This window comes from Sinocyclocheilus anshuiensis, unplaced genomic scaffold (genome assembly GCF_001515605.1).
Source record: "Sinocyclocheilus anshuiensis isolate Anshui unplaced genomic scaffold, SAMN03320099.WGS_v1.1 scaffold2090, whole genome shotgun sequence".
Lineage (NCBI taxonomy): Eukaryota > Metazoa > Chordata > Actinopteri > Cypriniformes > Cyprinidae > Sinocyclocheilus > Sinocyclocheilus anshuiensis.
The window spans coordinates 288,108-306,207 of record NW_015560626.1 but is presented as its reverse complement, the minus strand read 5'-3'; the positions used below and the strand labels follow the sequence as shown (position 1 = coordinate 306,207).

Below are 18,100 nucleotides of genomic sequence, written 5' to 3'. Positions count from 1 at the left end.
CTACCAGGATCAGGAAACAGTCCTCATAAAATGTGCTGCACACATCTGAATATTTGGGTTGAACTGTTCTGGAACAGTGTTGTAAATACTACTTAACCACTGATTTCTAGTTGTGTCCTCTTTTGGAAGGCCAAACAAAGTAGTTTTGCTTTCATAACGAAACACACAGCGTCTGTTCTTCCCACAAATCTTCCCACATCGTGACGTAGACATGTGGGGGCGTGTTAGAACGAGTCGCTTTAGGTAGGCGTGGTTGACTCTTAACTTTTATAAAGAATATCTCTTTGGATTTGAGACTTTAGTCTTTGCAACTTTACAGATCTTCTTTATGCACCAAGAGCTTGTAACACTCCAAAGAGAAAGGAAAAATTGAAATCACATCATATGACCCCTTTAAAAGAGCTTTGGGATTTCTAAATGGAATGGTTCCAAATAATAACTGCACAAGAAATAAGAGCAAAACTCTGTAGATCACAGACTGGTTGGCATCCTGAGGCTTACTTAAGTTTCTCCAGGGACCAATAGTGAGTGGCTCCGTTCTTCAAGTCCTGAACCTCCACAGCCACCACTGTTCGAGGGAAAGCCCTAGTGTCACGCTCTTTCTCTGGTTCTGGGGGCAGCAGCTCCGGGGGCAGCGGAGAGTATAGGGTGTCCGTGAGTAAGACAAACTGGAACTGGACCTACAAATAGATCATGTAAATGAGACATAAGGGCATAAACAAGGATAAATGATGTGAGTTGATGACTGAAAGATTGTAGGTTCAGACATTTTTGGATACTGAAGTAATGTAACAAAGCTGAATACAGCATAAGATTTCCACACGCTGATGAAAAACGAATTAAAAATCGCCTCTGGCCCCACTGAAGCTATAAATACAATGTAAGAGTGCATTATAAATCATAAGAATTTATCTCAAGGCTGAACAGCAGGGGTTTTCATGAGGTTATACACATATGAACTGAAAAAAAAAGAGGCATAAATAAGTAAAAGTGAAGCAAGTGACAGAAAAAGAACTGATGAAACAGTTTATGTGCGTTTTTTTGACATTAATGAGACAACCTTTGAAAGCTGACACATGGGTAATGAGTAAAGCAATAGGGATCTGTCTGAGAATGTGTTAATACAGCAGAACTTACTGGTAAACTGGCATCACAATGAAAACTCAGTCATACACTGTTTTACATCATGTTGTGGAAGTAAAAAACTGACCACACACTAGATTTTCCTTTTTTCAGGGTTTCACACTGGGTGAAGTTCAAAACAGTTCAATGTTTTGATGACTGACAAATGTTGTCTGCACCTTTTTCTTGAGCTCCACACTGATGGCATTGGCTTCTTTGAGGTACACAGCATTGCCCCACAGCTGGTCTCTGAGGGAGGTGAACTGGTGATATCTCCACTTCCTGAAAGCCCACTGGGCCAACTCATACTCATGCTGGGTCCAGGGCACTGTAACAGTACAGGCACAACATTCAAACATGGCAAGGCAGTGATATACTGTAGCTGGTTGTTGTGATTTTGCCAAGCAGGATGTCCTTATTGTTCCTAGAACAACATTCAATCAGTCAGACTATAGTGAAAGGGACAGGGGTTTATCAGCCTATTATCTATGTTCCTCTGATTGTTGGGTGGTTTTGGTTGAGTTGAGGTTATGGATAGAGTTAGGACAGGAATGCGATTCAAACAATGTTGATTTAGGAACATGTCCTACTTATGCAATGTCCCAGTACAATGCACATAAACCTCTTTTGCAAAAAAAACACCTGATTCTGATTCTGACTTATTTTGATTTTAGCATTTAAAATATATTACCTTCATCCTCTTCCTCTTCATCTTCCTCTTCATCTGGGGTCTCTGCAGTCAGTGAGCGAGTCTCCACCTGTTTCTGCAGCTCTTGCAGTTTACTCTCATATACCTTGAGAAGGTTTGATGAAGAGAGACACGACATGATCGAATCAGCATGACAAACACTCACTGAGCCTTAGAGATGAAGCTTCAAGAGGATGGTTACACTGTAGCTTTATCAATTGTGTGCTAGTTCATGACAATGGAATGATAATTATACTTCTTAAATTACTTTTTAATGACTTTGACTGAAGTTAAACTAAACAGCACTAATTTTGCACACAGAAATAGACAATGGAGACAATGTTGCTATGCAGCTTCTAGGGCTGCTAGGGCATTATGAGGTGGCTCAAATAGAAAAAGCTCACCTCCAAGTCTCTTCTCCCTTGATATGTTGCAAATCCATCTATACGATTGCATAGCACAAAAGGTGCAGGATGTGTTGCATGCTGACGTTTAATACATTAGATTTTAACAATCCCATAACTTAATTATATGCGATTGTAATATAGAAAATTTAAAGTACTTTTAATTTTGATGTTCTGCCATGGGGAGAACACATTTCTGATAACATCCAAGACATGAAACCCATCCTGCATCCCTCCAGCAATTTTGAAAATTAAACAAATCAATGTATGTTCTTCACTGCCTCATCTACTGAAGCTGATGAAAAAAACTTCTATGGTGCCAAAATGTCTAGACATTTCACTACCGAAATGCAACTGACATTTATAATACATTTAAATAGTAATAAAAATGTTTTAGGTAGAACAGACTGTGCATTATATAAGAGATGTATTTTGCATGCTGTTTCACTAAAATGTGGTTATATGTAACATTTTCCTGACATTTAAACAGATTTTACTAGTCCCACATTGTTTTATAACAAATGAGAATATTCTGTCTATAAATCTATACAGCTGTAAATCTACTTGCACTAGATGGATAATATAATCGCTCTGGATTTTAAGTCAAACTCATTTTATACAGTGCCTTGAGAAAGTATGCAATCCTATCTCTGAGCTCTACAGGCAGTTTTTTTTTTTACCTCAGGGCTTGGTCTTTGCTCTAATATGCATTTTCAGCTGTTAGACCTTTTATTAAGTCATGTGTGCATTTCCAAATCATACCCATTCAATTGAATTTGATACAGGTTAGCTTCACTCAAAGTGTGGTACATTTACAAGCAAAATTAATGCTCCTGAGCTATATTTCAACTGACCCAGATAAGGGTATGAATACTTATGCAATGGAATCATTTACGTTTTTTTTTTTTTTTTTATCTTTAATAAATTTTCTAAGATGTTAAAAAACCTGTTATTTGCTTTGTCATTATGGTTTAAGGAGTGTAGATTGATGTGGGGGGAAAATAGTAATTTTAAGCAGTTTAACATAAGGCTGCAACATAACAAAACATGAAAAAAATGAAGGTGTTTGAATACTTTCGCAAGGCAATGTATTTAACTTCAGACTTATTTCACAACACTGACTAATGGCTGACTGCTGTCATACCTCATATTAAGAGCTGTAACATGATAAAATGATGATAAAACTACTAATAAATATTTAAAAATTCTTTAAATGTAATTGCTATTAAGTATGTTTGTATAGATAAAGACATTTGGCTGAGAGTGTCAACAAGTCAATACATTTCAAACTTGTCCACTTTATTTCAGTCATTGTTTGAAATTGTGATATATTCAGCACAGTTCAATGTAATAGCAATATTAGTAAACCATCAACACATTTTTGAGAATTAAAGATAATATGTTGCACAAAAAACGCCCCCCCCTAAACAACACATTATAATACAGGGCCTTTTGGAGGCACTTGATATCACCATTGCATATAGATAAACACTGAACAGACAAGTGATATACCTTTAAAAATGGTAAAACTACATTGTCTTTATATATTTCCTTAGCTCCTCTTGTGGTAGTTAAGAGTAGCTGGCAGCACCGTGCATTAACATTAGCATAACTTTCTTTACTGGAGCAGGGAAACGGCATGTCTAGATAGCAGTTTAAAATAAAGATAATCAAGGAGCGACTTAAACTTTAATTTCTGTGCAGCACTGAAAGGTGAAATGTGTCATTTTTACTGCATAAAACAGATTTTCAAAAAATAATGACTGTTTTTTAGCACTCTCTCTATCTGTCATTGGACAGAAATACAGACAGCCCCACCCCCAAACTGATATCACTGGTTGAGCCAATGTTGCATTGTCTGGATTTACACTTGTCAAATTAAAAAAAGGAGGGCTCTAGTTTAAAGGTGAAATGTGTAATTGTTATTTATCCAGTTTCTTGATTTTACCTTTTGAAGGGAAAGTAATTCTGTTTTATGCAAGTATGCATTACTATAACAAAACCCAGGGGTTTCATTAGAAATAAGGCAGTATTTCTGGCAACAAAAGCATTCAAGTTCTTCATGCATATGAAGCAATGCTAAAGCCTGGACTTTTGGCCTAGTTGGCTAACGCTTGGCTCTGGCCAGAGGAGATGACGTGAAGAGGATTTCAGAACATGTGCTTTGGTAATACGCAGCTAGTAATGGGTCACACTTGGGTGCTGAGGCACAACAGTGCATAATTACATCAAGGCTTAAGCAGGGAAATCATAGTGACTTAAGTGTAAGGATGTACAACTACATTAACCCTACGTGAACATAATTACCGAAACAGTGGTAAATTTAATCTAGTGCTTAGTGGCATTACATATAAAGGCTGTGAATTCACATGTGACTAAACGAGAAAATAAAACAAAACGCAATGCAGCATATACCTGTCCAGCAAATTTGATTAGGCTTTTAAGGGTTTTTCCTTCCCTAAAAACATGCTAAAACTTTCAAAACGAGTCTTGAAAACCATGGAAACAGCCCTGTTAGAGGTCCTTTCCATGAGAAGTCTCTGGTGCTTTCTGTGGGCTCGCTTGCCACACAGCGGACACCCGAAAATAAATGCGATTCTAATCATGTTAAGATTGAGGAAAACAGCAGAGTGTTCTAGAACACTGACTCCATCCCGTGGGAACAGGCTATCCCCCTATTGAGGATCAGAGTGCAACAGACAGTTTAGAGGAACAATAGATGCAAAGCACACTCTGAAGCCGTTCTTTTACTGCGTTTCACAAAAAGCATTGCCTCTTTGGATATGGATGTTTAGTGCAGAGTGGTTTGTACTCAAAATAAGGCAGAACCAAACTTTATAAATACAAAGAGGCAGTTATTTTGATGAAAAAGAAACTGTTCTTACCTCATTTAGAGGTGGTGTCTTTATCTTTCAGATTAAAAGATTGATGCAAAATCATTCTGTTTTCTTTACATATTGCTATTACTTATTTTTAGGCGCCAAGTACAAGATAAATGCAATTTTAATGACACAGTGAGTCAATAAGGCACTTAAAAACTTTAAAAGCACTCCTTCATAATCTTTTACTCATCTACATAAGGCAGCTAGAGAAAGGCCTTTGCTGCCAACTTTCATATTTAAACTATTTAATGGGGAATACCAATGCAAAGATCCAAAACTTCATGAAATAAAACAATTTTCATAAAATGTAACGGTAAAAATGTCATTTGCATCTCTGACGTGTTTAGAAACATTCAAGAGGATAAAACGTTGGCTATTAACCTTCCAGCATTTACTGAACATATCACCCATGCATCTTGAATGCACACATATGACTGAATTGTAAATTCAAAAACTCAAAATTCAAGTAATGGTTCAAGGTTCTCACTGGACAGTATGAAATGTTGCAGTGTAGTGGTTGTGTTCAATTCTTAGATCGATTCAGACCATCAAGACCAGCAGCAAAACAATAGTAAACGAAGGCAAATCAGTGTAAAGTACATCTCAATTCCATAATGGCATACTAAAGTTTAAAAAAAGTTAATACTACAGTCAAGAACTAAAGGGTGTCTCTCTCAAAACTCATAGTTCCCAATACTTTATTGCAAAAACAATGCTTGATTAATTAATCAAAGCTCAAGAACACTCTTCTGAGATCTTGTTGTGGCTTGGACACCTTTAACCATCAGACTTATTGCTAGACTTTTAACCCATATGCCTAACTAACATGGATGGGGGATCAAATTATTGATACAAGGTGCTCATGTGGTATTTTCCATTGCAATTTGAATCTACAAATGACAACAAGAACATTCAATCGTTTAAAACAAGTGCCACATAACAGTTGGACTTGATGGGGACAAGCTGTCCAATGCTGTGATGAGTCTGTGATGTGTGATTTGTAGCATCAACTAGTTCTGTACATGAACCTATGCCCTGCTTCCAATGTCACACTGTGGTTTCTCGACTGCCCTTCAAATTGGGGGCAGACATTTGCCTACGCATACGGGGTGGAGTGTAAACATTGTTGTGGTGGCTCGGCTGCTGATTAGGTGGGTACTGCTGGTAGTTGTTGCTGGCATCAGTATTGTAATGACAGAACTGTGGATGCTGTTGTTGTGGATAATGATGCTGGTTTTGGTTGTAGCGTGGCTGGTAATAGGCCTGTTGTGGGTGAGGGGGCTTCCTGTTCCCAGAATTGAGGGACTCCGTAGAGTCCGAGGCATGCTGGCTGCTGTTGAATGAGTTACTACGGCCTCGTTCATGGAGTTTGTGGCTTTGATTGTGTCTATGATTCAGGCTTTGCTCTAAATCTTTGCTTCTACGTTGACCCATGGGACTAGGAAGAGTAGGGTACGTGTGGATGATGGGCACCACTTGTTCTCTGGGCTCTGCAGCCACCACTTTGCCGTCTTCCTCTTCCTGGACTGCTTCTTTGGGAACTTTCAACTCGATCACCTGTTCATCTGTGATAATGATATGAGTGCCAGGGGTCCAGGAGTTGCGATGTTTGGGGTTACTCCTGAAAGGGAAGCGCAGCTTGCGGTCTTCAGGTGGGATGAAGCGGTGAGGTCCGTTTTGCCTCCGGAGCTGCTTGGAAATCTCCTGTTGCTGAAGGTTCTTGAGGCGTACCTGCTCTTGTCGCATCCAACGTATATGTCCACGTCGGAACGAAGAATCATCATCCATCATTGTAGGCACCTGCTCGTCCGACTGTTCGCCGTTGGGTTTCTCCTCAAGAGCTTTACCCTCACTGGAACTGCGGGCTCTCATGGGTGCACTGCGAGTGTTTTTCTCCTGAGACTCGTTGGAAATGAGTGGAATCACTTGCTCCATCTTCAACATCTTATTACGGAGAGCTCTAATCTCTTCATCCTTCATGTTGTTCTGCTTTTTAACCTCTTGCAGGATGTCTTCCAGTTTGTCAATGTGCACTTTTAGGTCATCCATGTCAGTTACACCTCGCCCGTTTGTTATGACATCTTCGATTCGTTCGTCCCCGACCCCTACAGTATCCCAGACATCTCGAGCCACAGCTCTCCAAGAATCGCGTTCATTCGGGTCTTTCTTGTTGTAGGTGGCACAAAGCTCTTTCATTTTTACTATGGCCAGAGCCTCAATCTCTTGACGGGTGTGACGGAAATCATTCAGAGCCACCTCATAGCAAATTTCTTTGACTGCCTGGATCTTCAGATCAGAAATAGTCACCCATTTGGAGTCCTTTGTAAGGCGACGATGCTGAGGGATCTGGTACATTTTGACAGGCTCTCGTCTTTTACCGCTGCTGGGTAAGCCACACTTTTTGACTATGGTTTGGAGCTTGCTGGGAGGAAGTTTCTCCCGAAGTGAAGTGATGAGTCTCCAGCTCTCCTCGCACGACCTCTTATCAGAGTCGTCGCCACTATCAGAGTCTCCATCCTTGAGAGAACAAAACAGGAAACAAACCAAAGAGTGCGAAAAACAAAATGGGAAAATTAAAATGGGATACCGAAATCAAAAGGAATGTTTTCTGTAAAGAATGGACAGTGTTGTGATATGCAAAATGGGAACAGCTAAATGAGATGATGCTTTGCAATATGAGATTATAATGAAAGCAGAAGCACTGCTACTGGTTTGTTTAACAATGAAAGCCAACATTCAATTTATACATGTACATTTCTAAAGTATTTGTATTATGACTATACACATCAGATACACAGGATTTCCTAATTACATATGTGAAACTTTCTAGAGATTTTTTAAAACCTTGAGAAAACATTGCAATATTTAGAAAAATGTACAAACTGATTAATTAAGCTGAGAAAAAACGTCAACGTACTTGACAATTTTTAACTAACTGCAGGAAAAGCTGAAAGCAAATGTTTGTAGACTGCAAGTCGACTACAGATATGAAAATTTTAGAGAGGATTATGTACTCGCAGATGCATTTGACAATGCTTACTGTTATTTTTTAGATTTACAGTGTGTAGATACAAATTCAATCACCGTTATTCCCAAGTTGCATATCACTATAAAAAGTAAATGCAAGGCATGACTTTCATGATTATGAGAAAAATGTCAACAAAAAGGGGATAGATGTTGCTTGATATGCTGTTTTAGCTGTTGCGCTGGTTTCTTTCTTTTTTGTCAAGTTTAAATTCATGACATCCTCTTCAATTAGAGCTCTTGAAAGTCGCACCCCAAACATGCTTCAGTGGCATGCAGCAAAGCCTGATGAGTTTTGCTTCATTCCCTCATATGAAGTCCTTGATAGAGAAGATTTGGTTTTAGAGTTTTTCTAGCTCTAGCAGTGGGTTAGACTCTTGCGTGTTTATTACAGGTCAGTACAGAGAAGAAAAAGAGAAAAGGACAGGCTCTGAGAAGGTTAAAAGCATCGATTTCATCCACTACAGTTAAGAGGTTAGTTGAGAGAAAATGCAGTTTCTCATTTTCCAGGTCAAGTAAAACAAGGACAATACAAAAATCACAGTCAAATAACAAAGGAGACAGCTGGCGACCAATGTAATCGTGGTTGTGTAATCAGTGCAGTGTACGATATCTGTGTCGTTCTGTGTATGAGATTATATGAATGAGACCATCGGAGCATTGGAGAGCTTGTCATCATTGATTAAGACCCCCAAGCATGGATAGCTGTGTTATAGCATGCCCTCTGTGCCTGGCCAGACACAGATGTGTACAACTCAAGGCTACAGATGTCAATGAGAAACCACATTGTCACTAGCCTTCATCAACTACAGCAGAAATCTTGGGTTATGGCAACAATGCATTGGAAATATCAGCAATTGCATTGAGAAAACCAACAACGCAATAAAAAAACAAAACGAAATCTATTTGGGTAAATCAAATGCTGACTCAAGCTTGACCAGCTTAACAACACTGCTCAGCAAAAAATACTAAATGAGGTACTAAGTACCCTGTAAATTAATCTGTTAAACATGCTACAAAAACAAACCATGCAAAAGCAGCATACAGAATAAACCAAAGAAAAGATCTCCAATTTAATTTAAAGACCCCATGAAAAATGGTAACGGGCAAAAGTTTGATGTCAGCTCCAGGATGTAAAAGATCTCCAGATATGATGATTACTGTAAAAGTATTTTTTTTAATAAATATTTGCAAAGACCCATTTATACTGTGAGAAAAATATTAAAATTAAGTGTCATATGGACAAAATGTTGTTTGTTGTTTTAAAATTAAACAACTGGCTCATATTTGGTAACTACTAAAGTAAAAAAAAAAACTTCTACATAAAATATTATATATTTTTTTACTTTATATAAAATTAAGTTGACGGTGGATCTTTTTTGTCCATTTCCAAAATATTACATAAACACACATAACCCTGAAGAGTGACATTTAATTTAGTTCAATTCAATTCAAATAAATGACAGCTATAAATCATACAATTGTCAAATCTCAACAAAAAAAGCTCCCATTTTCACTTCATGGAGTCTTTAACTGGTACATGACAAACCAATGCCTTACACAACAATGTAATGTTCATAAAAAACACAGATTACTAATTAAAAGCCGAATTGGTATTTTTCTGCTGATGCTGTTTTGCAAAGTTACATCTCAACTCTATGAGAGAAAAGTGAAAATTTGAATAAGAAATTCTCGCTAATTCTTGCTGTATCAAACTGAATATGTAAATCAGTCCATATCAGCAATGGGCCATCTGCTATCTCAATCCAGACAGAGTGGATTCAGTTACCATGCAAAGAGGTTCAGCCATGCACTGGGAGAAGTGTTTCACTCTCACACACATACAGACACACAAAAGTCTCAAGTTGTCAGAGCTAAGAGTGCAGAATTAGTGCTGGTTGGACTTCAGCAGAGCAAGTAGAAAACTACGGGCCCGTTTTACTCCGTTCATCAAATGGCACATCTCTCCCCTCAGTCTAATGGACAATTAAGGTCTAATTGAAACGAAAGAACAGGTCCTCTGATAAACAACAGAAGAAACAAGAATTATCAAAGAGATTCAGCCTTACCAGTCTCTGTTGCTCAAGCAGCTGGTCCGCTTCTTCCTTCTCTTTTTTGTACAGGATCTCCATTTCTGTAAGTCTGATATAATACAGTGCGAGACCACTGCATCAAAAAGCTGCTCTTTCTTACGCTCACTGCATTTCCTTTCCGCAACATAATCCTAAAAATCCTTCTTACAATAATCCAGTTCATATTTGCTCACATTCCATACCAAGAGCTTAAACTTCACAAAATGTAGCTGCTGGGTGGCCCTGGCTTTGGTTGGCTATCCAACCCTATACTATATATTAGCTGGAATTCACACTTGCTTTGAAAGAATTTTGCTAGTTTGAATAGTTAAGTTAAGCTCTATTGACAGCATATAAGGTATTATGTCAATTACCACAGAAAATAATTGAGAAATTATATGTTACAGTAAGGCACTTACAAAGACAAAAAATGTTCAAATTCACAGTTTCCATATACATGTGTTAACCAGAAACTAGTGTGAACGTTTACTATTACTTGCTAAACTGTATTTTCATTGCAAAGTGCCTGAGGGATGAGTAAAAAGGATATACTGAACCTGGAGCTGTCGTTTAATAAAATCTGATGATTATTAGGGCTTTCGTACCTTTTCTCCATCTCTTGCTTCATGTCGATACCCTGTTTCTCCAGCAATTCTCTTTGGGCAAAGGTCCAGTCCACTGGCTCTACGGGGGTCTCTGCTGTCGGGGTCTTCTCACGCTCAGCGCGAGCCTGCTCAGGGTGGTTAAACCGGAACACGTGGTTCTTTCCCATGATAATGCGGTTACCTGAGGAATGAACAGGTATGTACATATTGGAACAATATAACAGCCTATAAACATACATTTTGCACATGTATTATCCAACTTGAATGTGCAAGGTTTCTGGTGTCAGCCACTTTCAGTTCTTTTAGCTGTACCAAGTCCATTATGCTGCTTAATGTTGCAAACTGGCATTTGTTATCACATTAATGCATTATCTGTAATCAGTAATCTGTAGTGCAAACAGTTCTATTGCTTAATGCATTTTGTTATTTACCTACAGAGGCTAATGAGGCACATTCACAGGAAACAGCTTACTTTCGCATTGAAATATAAAGTGAATCGTTCCCAAATTACGTTTCATTTGTTTTGTTTTTTTAATGAATATAATCAACAGGCTTAAACCAGAACTGAAATGTGCAGGCAGCTGTCAGTGAGTCACCTGAGCGCAGTTGGACTGCAGAAGTCACACGTTTTCCATTCACATATGTTTCGGACCCTTCACATGGCTCCAACTTGACAATCACTGTAGAGACAGAAGACAATTCACTACCTCCAGCAGAAAAGCCTAATATAAGATGTTCATTCAGTAAAAGCGTAAAGAACAAAGAACTAATCTTTGACAGAAAAGTTAGTTAATTTGCACTGAACTGATCATGTCTGATTTAAAAGCGTTTAACAGCTGACACGTGAACTGAACACATTTAAATGGATCTTAAGGTGTAAGTGAGCTCTAACCATCTCCGTTGGCATTTCTCTCACTGCGGAAGACACAGTGCTCCTCTTTGATGTGAGCTCCGCTTAGAACTATATCCTGTCTTCTTTCTGCATCTGCCTGGCCCACCCTGTCAAAACAAAGACATTTATTTTAATTAACGCAGGGATACTCTGACATCCACATTACAGAACCGTTACCAGTATGCGTGTTCCCTGGGAATTGAACCCACGACCTTTTGCGCTGCTAACGCAATGCTCTACCGCTGAGCCACAGGAACACTATATATTTTAAATGATAAAGAAGTCTATTATTTTAATTGGCGATGTAGAAAAAATCCTTATATCAAAGCAGTAAAAAAAACATCATGTCCTTTGTAGGACCCTTGACTGGTTGGATATGTAGCAATCATAAGATGCCTCAGTGCAACATACAGACAGCTAAGAAATTTCTGACAGTTCTGAAAGTGATTTCATACCTTGTTATTCCATCTTTGATGTAATAAAGCAGACATTCTGACATCAAAGGATCCTCGTTCAGGTTCACTAGGTGAGGGGTCTGTAGGGAAGCAGGGTCAATGATAATGTTAGACACAAAAGTGACTAATGTCACTAAAACTACAGTTACATTAACGGGCTAATTAAAAAGTGAAATAACGAGGTTAAATGCCATTTCAATGATTTATAATGACTCACAGAAAGCCATTAAATGTGGCTTCTTCAAAAGCTGATAATGCACTACATTAATCTCTATCAAGTAAATAACTACAAACTACTGTACGTCATAATCTACTACTATACCAACCTTTTTGGGTGAAAATACCCCATTAAAGTCAGTATAGACTTCACAGGGCCTTTCAACGTAAAGCTATTTGACAGTCAAAATGACAAGGAGATGTCAGAGAAAAAGAGGAGAGTAACTGAATGAAAGCATGAATAAGTAGGCAAATAAAAACAATTAAATAACAGGGAGGAGAGGCCTTGTTTTAGATTCAGGCTAACTCTGTTGATGTGTTTTAGGGTGGAATACTAAAAAGACAACGCAATTATGGTAAATGTGCTTTCTGGCACACAATGGACCTTGTTTTGCAAGCAAAAACATCAGTCCCTACTCTGTAGTTAGAAATATATGTATAAACATAAATTATAATTTTTTTTAATTAAAATACAACACAACACAAATCTGTTGTAAAAGGTGTGTCTTTACATGTTGACATATCAACATCCAGTCAGATGTTAAATCAGTAACAGCTCTGATGGATTTAACTAATAATGCCAAAAGGCGAAAACCTCTTGTCCTATTTATTAAAAGAACTGATTGTTGTCTCATGAGAGTCATTCGTTTTTGAATCTGTCAAAATCGGTCACGTTGCATGCTAATGCAGGAAACACTATAGCACGCTGTACATAATCTGTACATAAAATTAAATTAAGTGTGATGTGGGAAAATATTATTAACTAGTATTTAGTAATACACAACTATGGCTTGCTAAATGAACTCTATTTGTATTTAATTATTTATTTATTTTTTGGTAGGAATTAAAAAATGCAAATGGGAAAAATAAACTTGAATTCTACAAACCTGATTAGAAGAATAAACACTAAAGTCCTCAACAGACAGTGACGTTGGTCTATCAGGAACAAACTAATAGGATTCCATTGCAAGAGGCGAGCAAAACAAAAGATAAAAGAAAAAAAAGGAATGGAAGAAGAATGATGGATGATGAAATACGAAGAAAGAAAAGCCCAGACATGAGAAGGAGGTGACTGGTGCAGACAGTAACGGTGATTGATGAAGAGGAGTTTACATGTGTTGTACCTTTTTAGGAGAGAAGACACCCAGGGTTCCCCCATCCTCCCGTATGGCCACTCCCATCTCTGCCAGCAGCGCCTCTCTGAGGGGAAGGAAGGAAAACATCAGGCCCATACTGAATGACATTACATTCAACACCTTAGCAGTTAGCACTAAAGACATCTGGAAAATATTTCTTGAATATTTGAATGTGCATGTTAGTGTTGAGGTCAGTGTGTTATGTGCGATTTGACAGCTGCTTAAGTTTGGTGCAGACTGGGACCAGCTGAGCACACAGGCACGTAGAAGACACTCCTCATGGGCATGATGGTATGGGCACAGAGACAATAGGAAGGGAGCCAGATGGCACCTAAACCCTCACTGACCTCTCCATACGGATGGCCTCAGTCTTCCTCAGCTTCTCCTCCCAGGTCTCATTCAGCTCGGCTATGATCTTCTCTGACTCCTACGGGACGGCAGACAAAGAGGGATATTTCAAAGGAAATATATGCTGTGAGGTATAAAACAAGACCTGAAATGTCTAAATATTGCTGGCACAAATATAGACAGACTATATACACAATCTACACTAGCATTCAAAAGTCTGGAACATATAAGATTTTTCACCAATATTCATTTATTTGATCAAAAATACAGTAAAAATTTGTGCTGTCAAAACGATTAATCATGATTAATCGCATCCAAAATAAAAGTTTTTGTTTACATAATATATGTGTGTGTACTGTGTATATTTATTATGTATATATAAGAGCACACACATACAGCATATATATTGAAAATATTTACATGTATATATTTATATTCATATAATTTATATTTATATACAACCTTTTTCTTATATATATATATATATACACATATACACACACATGCATGTGTTTGTATTTATATATACACATAATAAATATAAACAGTACACACACATATATTATGTGAACAAAAACTTTTATTTTGGACGCGATTAATCGTTTGACAGCACTAGTAAAAATACAATATTGTGAAATGTTATTACAATTTTAAAAAATTGATTTTGGTGTTAATGTATTTTAAAACAATTTATACATCTGATGGATGAATTTTCAGTCTGTCATATGATCCTTTAGAAATCATTCTAATATGCTGATATAGTGCTCAAGAAACATTTCCAGATTGCCATTTCCACACACTTGCCATTGTGACCTGAATGAACTGTGCATAATACTAAGAGGCTTATTCTGCTCTCAGTGTCGGAGCACATTTTGCTATATGTTAAGTCAGACATTGCAAGTTGTGGGAAGGTCATAAATTTCAGGGTCCTATACCTAAAAGGGCAAAACCAGACCATAAGTCTGCGTGCAATGGGACAAATGCCTGACATGGGGTCAAGAGCAGTAAACACCGTTAAATATGGGAAGCCCAACGCTCCTTTTCCTTGTCCAGGAGGAAGACCAGAACCATCTGGCCTAAGAGACAGGAAGCTCCCTCTAGATCCTTCCTAAAGGGTTAACACCCCTGCCATCTGTTCATGTAGAAAGTAACCTGTGAGCTGATCCTTCTGACAAACCCAGATAACTACAGAGGACTAGGAAGACTGGATTATCATTATATTAGATCCGTGTATAGTGTTGGGAAGGTTACTTTGGAAATGTAATAGGTTACAGATTACAAGTTACCCTATTTAAAATGTAATAAGTAGTGTAACTATTTGAATTACTTTATTAAAGTAATGTTACTGATTACATTTGATAACTTTTCTACATTTCAAAAAAAAAATGTTTTCAAATGTTAATCATTTTGAAATCACGTTTTTGAAATCAAATCTTTGCATAGGAAACAGGAAACACTGGCATCTAACAATGCTTTGGAAAAAAATGTTAATCTTAAAAAATAAAGCATTTACATAAACCCAAATAGGAAATTAAATGGTTATCAAATAAGCATGTGCCATATTCTGTGTCCTAAACTCCTGAAACAATGGTTTCTCATATTTTAGAGCAGTCAATGCAATTGGGAAAGAAATCAATCAAATCTGTAAGTGTGAGAAAATATTCAGATGTAACCCCCTTTGTAATCTAACATTTTCATAAGTAACTGTAATTTAATTACATATTTTCTCAGTAACACTTATTATGTAATTACTCCCAAACACTGTGTATACATATACACTACTGGTCAAAATTTTGGAATAATTTTATATAGAAAATCTGGGAAATATTATGACAATTTAAAATAACTGATTTTTGTTCTAATACATTTTAAAAATGTAATTTATTCCTGTGATGGCAAAGCTAATTTTCAGCAGCCATTACTTTAGTTTTCAGCGTCACACTATCCTTCGGAAATCACTATAATATTTCACAATCTTATTGTATTTATTTCTTTCAAAAACATTTTAAAAATCCTAATTATTCCAAACTATTGACCAGTAAGAAAAGGATTGTATGCAGGGAATCACAGGCGACATGTAGTGAGTGGTTTGTGTGTGAACTGACTTCCATCTGATTATGTTATTGACTGAGATCAAGGATGCTCTCACGTTTTATTATACATCCATATTTTTGGCTGATACAAAAGACCAGGTCTATTTCTGTCTGATTTTCTGCCGAACTGCATCGGAGGTTGACGTCACTGGTGCGAGCCACTTGCTGCCCGTAACCATGGAAACTAATGCCTGGAAGCTGTAGCCACATCTACTTATTCTCTCTCTTTTCCTCCTTTACTATCTCACTCATTTACAGAGAGTCTGTAATGGTGGGTAGGAAAGTAGGACTTCTTTTTTATACATATGTATGAGAACATGCAAATCATTACGAGTAGAACATTTTGAATGCAAAAGGTCAGCAGGTGCCTGAAGCATTATCCATTATCTTCTTACACATTGTTAGCTAATTAGTTTTGATTAATTCAAGATGAAACCTCGGCGACGCCCGGAAATGGTTATTCACTTAAGCCCTTGACTCTTCTTTTGTTTGGAAAATGCTTGTCTGTGTACCTTCAGCCTCTCGATGGCCTCTTCTCCGCCCGGCGTGGACATGATGCGCTCCTGGATGCTTGAGACGGACTGAAGCCCTGCCTGGCTGCACAGAGAGCCTGAGGACGGAGAGGCTGTCAGGCAGCCCATAGGTGCTGTGGAGAAATGGCCAGGCCGTTGGTTCTCTGAGGCAAGCAAGTATCTGTGCTTATTGTTGTGTATATCTTTCAGGTCTGAGCCACACAGGAGAGACAGGCGACGCAAGGAGGAAGAAGCGAAAGTGGTGGAGACAGAAATGTGAGAGAGTACAGGAGACAGAAAGAAAGGATGGAAGAAAAAGGACAAAGAGGAGGAAAGACCAATGTAAGACACACAGTTCACATCAAAGGATTACAACAAACATGCCAGTCAGAGAGTCAGATACAGTTCTCACCTCAGGTTTCTATCCCCATTACTTTAAAAATCCTATTCTGTCATATTTAAAACAAGCTATTAAGACTTGTTTCAGGGAATGCATCCTGAATTTAACAGCATTTTTGTCTTGTTCCATTGGCAATTGGCAATTCTTTAGTTGTAAACCTCACTAAATATAGCTTAAATGAACAAATGAAAAAAATAATGGAACAAGACAAATACACTCGGAATAAATACAATTTAGCTTCTTAGGAATTTTTTTGTTGTTTTAAGAATATTAATTTCTACTACAGTATATAGTATTTTAAAACGTTGTCATTTTTAAAACACTGTATATAATATTTTAATATGTAGATAACGTTCTACACAATTTTGCATCTTATGTAAATTTGCCTTGTTTTAAGCATAATTTAACAACAGCATATATTATTTTTGAAACTGTCATATTTAAAACACTGAATTAAACATTTTAATATCTGGATGGTAATATTTTATACAATTTTGCTTCTTAGGTCAATTTAACTTGTTATAAGAATATTACATTTTAAGAATATCAAATATTAACAATCATTTTTTATATGATTTTTGAAAACATTTAATAATGTTTTTACTTGAAAATCTATCACTAACTCTCTATTTCTATTTTATCTACTTGTTTTCTTTTTATTTATTAAAAAACAAACAAACAAAAAGAAAACATTATCCTCCAACACTAGCGCTCTCCATTCTTTTTCAATTCTTTCTATTCTACTTGTTTTCTTTTTAATTATTATTAAAATAATAATAACTTCACCCTCTAAAACTATCTATTCTATCTATTTTCTATCTACTTTTATTCTTTTTATTTATTATTATTATTATTATTATTAAAAAAACTTGCTATGTATACTGCGTTAGACTAAACGGGACTTGTCACAACACTTCTATTACCCTCATTTGTAAGTCACTTTGGATAAGAGTGTCTGCTAAATTATTAAATGTAAATAGTTTACTTGAAAGGCACTAATTAAGAATAGGATTTTTGAAGTATGCACTTATTTTAAGCATTATGACAATAAATGGCATCAGTTTTTTAATAGTAGCATGCATTATATTTAATCAATTATGTAATATTCAACAACATGTGACCTGCAAACAGTGCAGTCGATTATACAAGCTCTTTTAAATGTGATAAATCAGTTTGACTTGATTCTGACCTGGGTGAAAACTGACATCACTTCTCAGATGTGAGAGAAGAGACGGGGGTGGAGGGATTGCA

At 37.1% G+C, this 18,100-nt stretch overlaps 1 protein-coding gene across 17 annotated transcripts in view; it reads right to left on the bottom strand.

Moving 5' to 3' along the window:
- Positions 1-18,100, bottom strand: part of kif1b (kinesin family member 1B) — an 86,764-nt gene that overhangs the window by 28,547 nt on the left and 40,117 nt on the right. For 9 of the 17 annotated variants that reach the window (XR_001633321.1, XM_016478342.1, XM_016478344.1 and 6 more), the window contains 13 exons: positions 16,450-16,661; positions 13,844-13,923; positions 13,485-13,560; positions 13,248-13,310; positions 12,471-12,533; positions 12,145-12,224; positions 11,690-11,796; positions 11,394-11,477; positions 10,798-10,978; positions 10,190-10,262; positions 1,814-1,916; positions 1,302-1,450; positions 502-680 (listed from right to left, as the gene is read on the bottom strand). Coding sequence is in view for 16 of the 17 variants with exons in the window: in XM_016478342.1 (XP_016333828.1) it covers positions 502-680; positions 1,302-1,450; positions 1,814-1,916; positions 10,190-10,262; positions 10,798-10,978; positions 11,394-11,477; positions 11,690-11,796; positions 12,145-12,224; positions 12,471-12,533; positions 13,248-13,310; positions 13,485-13,560; positions 13,844-13,923; positions 16,450-16,661 (1,450 nt within the window). In the remaining variant the exon portion in view is untranslated. The remainder of the gene's footprint in view (positions 1-501; positions 681-1,301; positions 1,451-1,813; positions 1,917-10,189; positions 10,263-10,797; positions 10,979-11,393; positions 11,478-11,689; positions 11,797-12,144; positions 12,225-12,470; positions 12,534-13,247; positions 13,311-13,484; positions 13,561-13,843; positions 13,924-16,449; positions 16,662-18,100) is intronic. The other 8 variants (XM_016478347.1, XM_016478350.1, XM_016478349.1 and 5 more) reach the window with 3 other exon arrangements.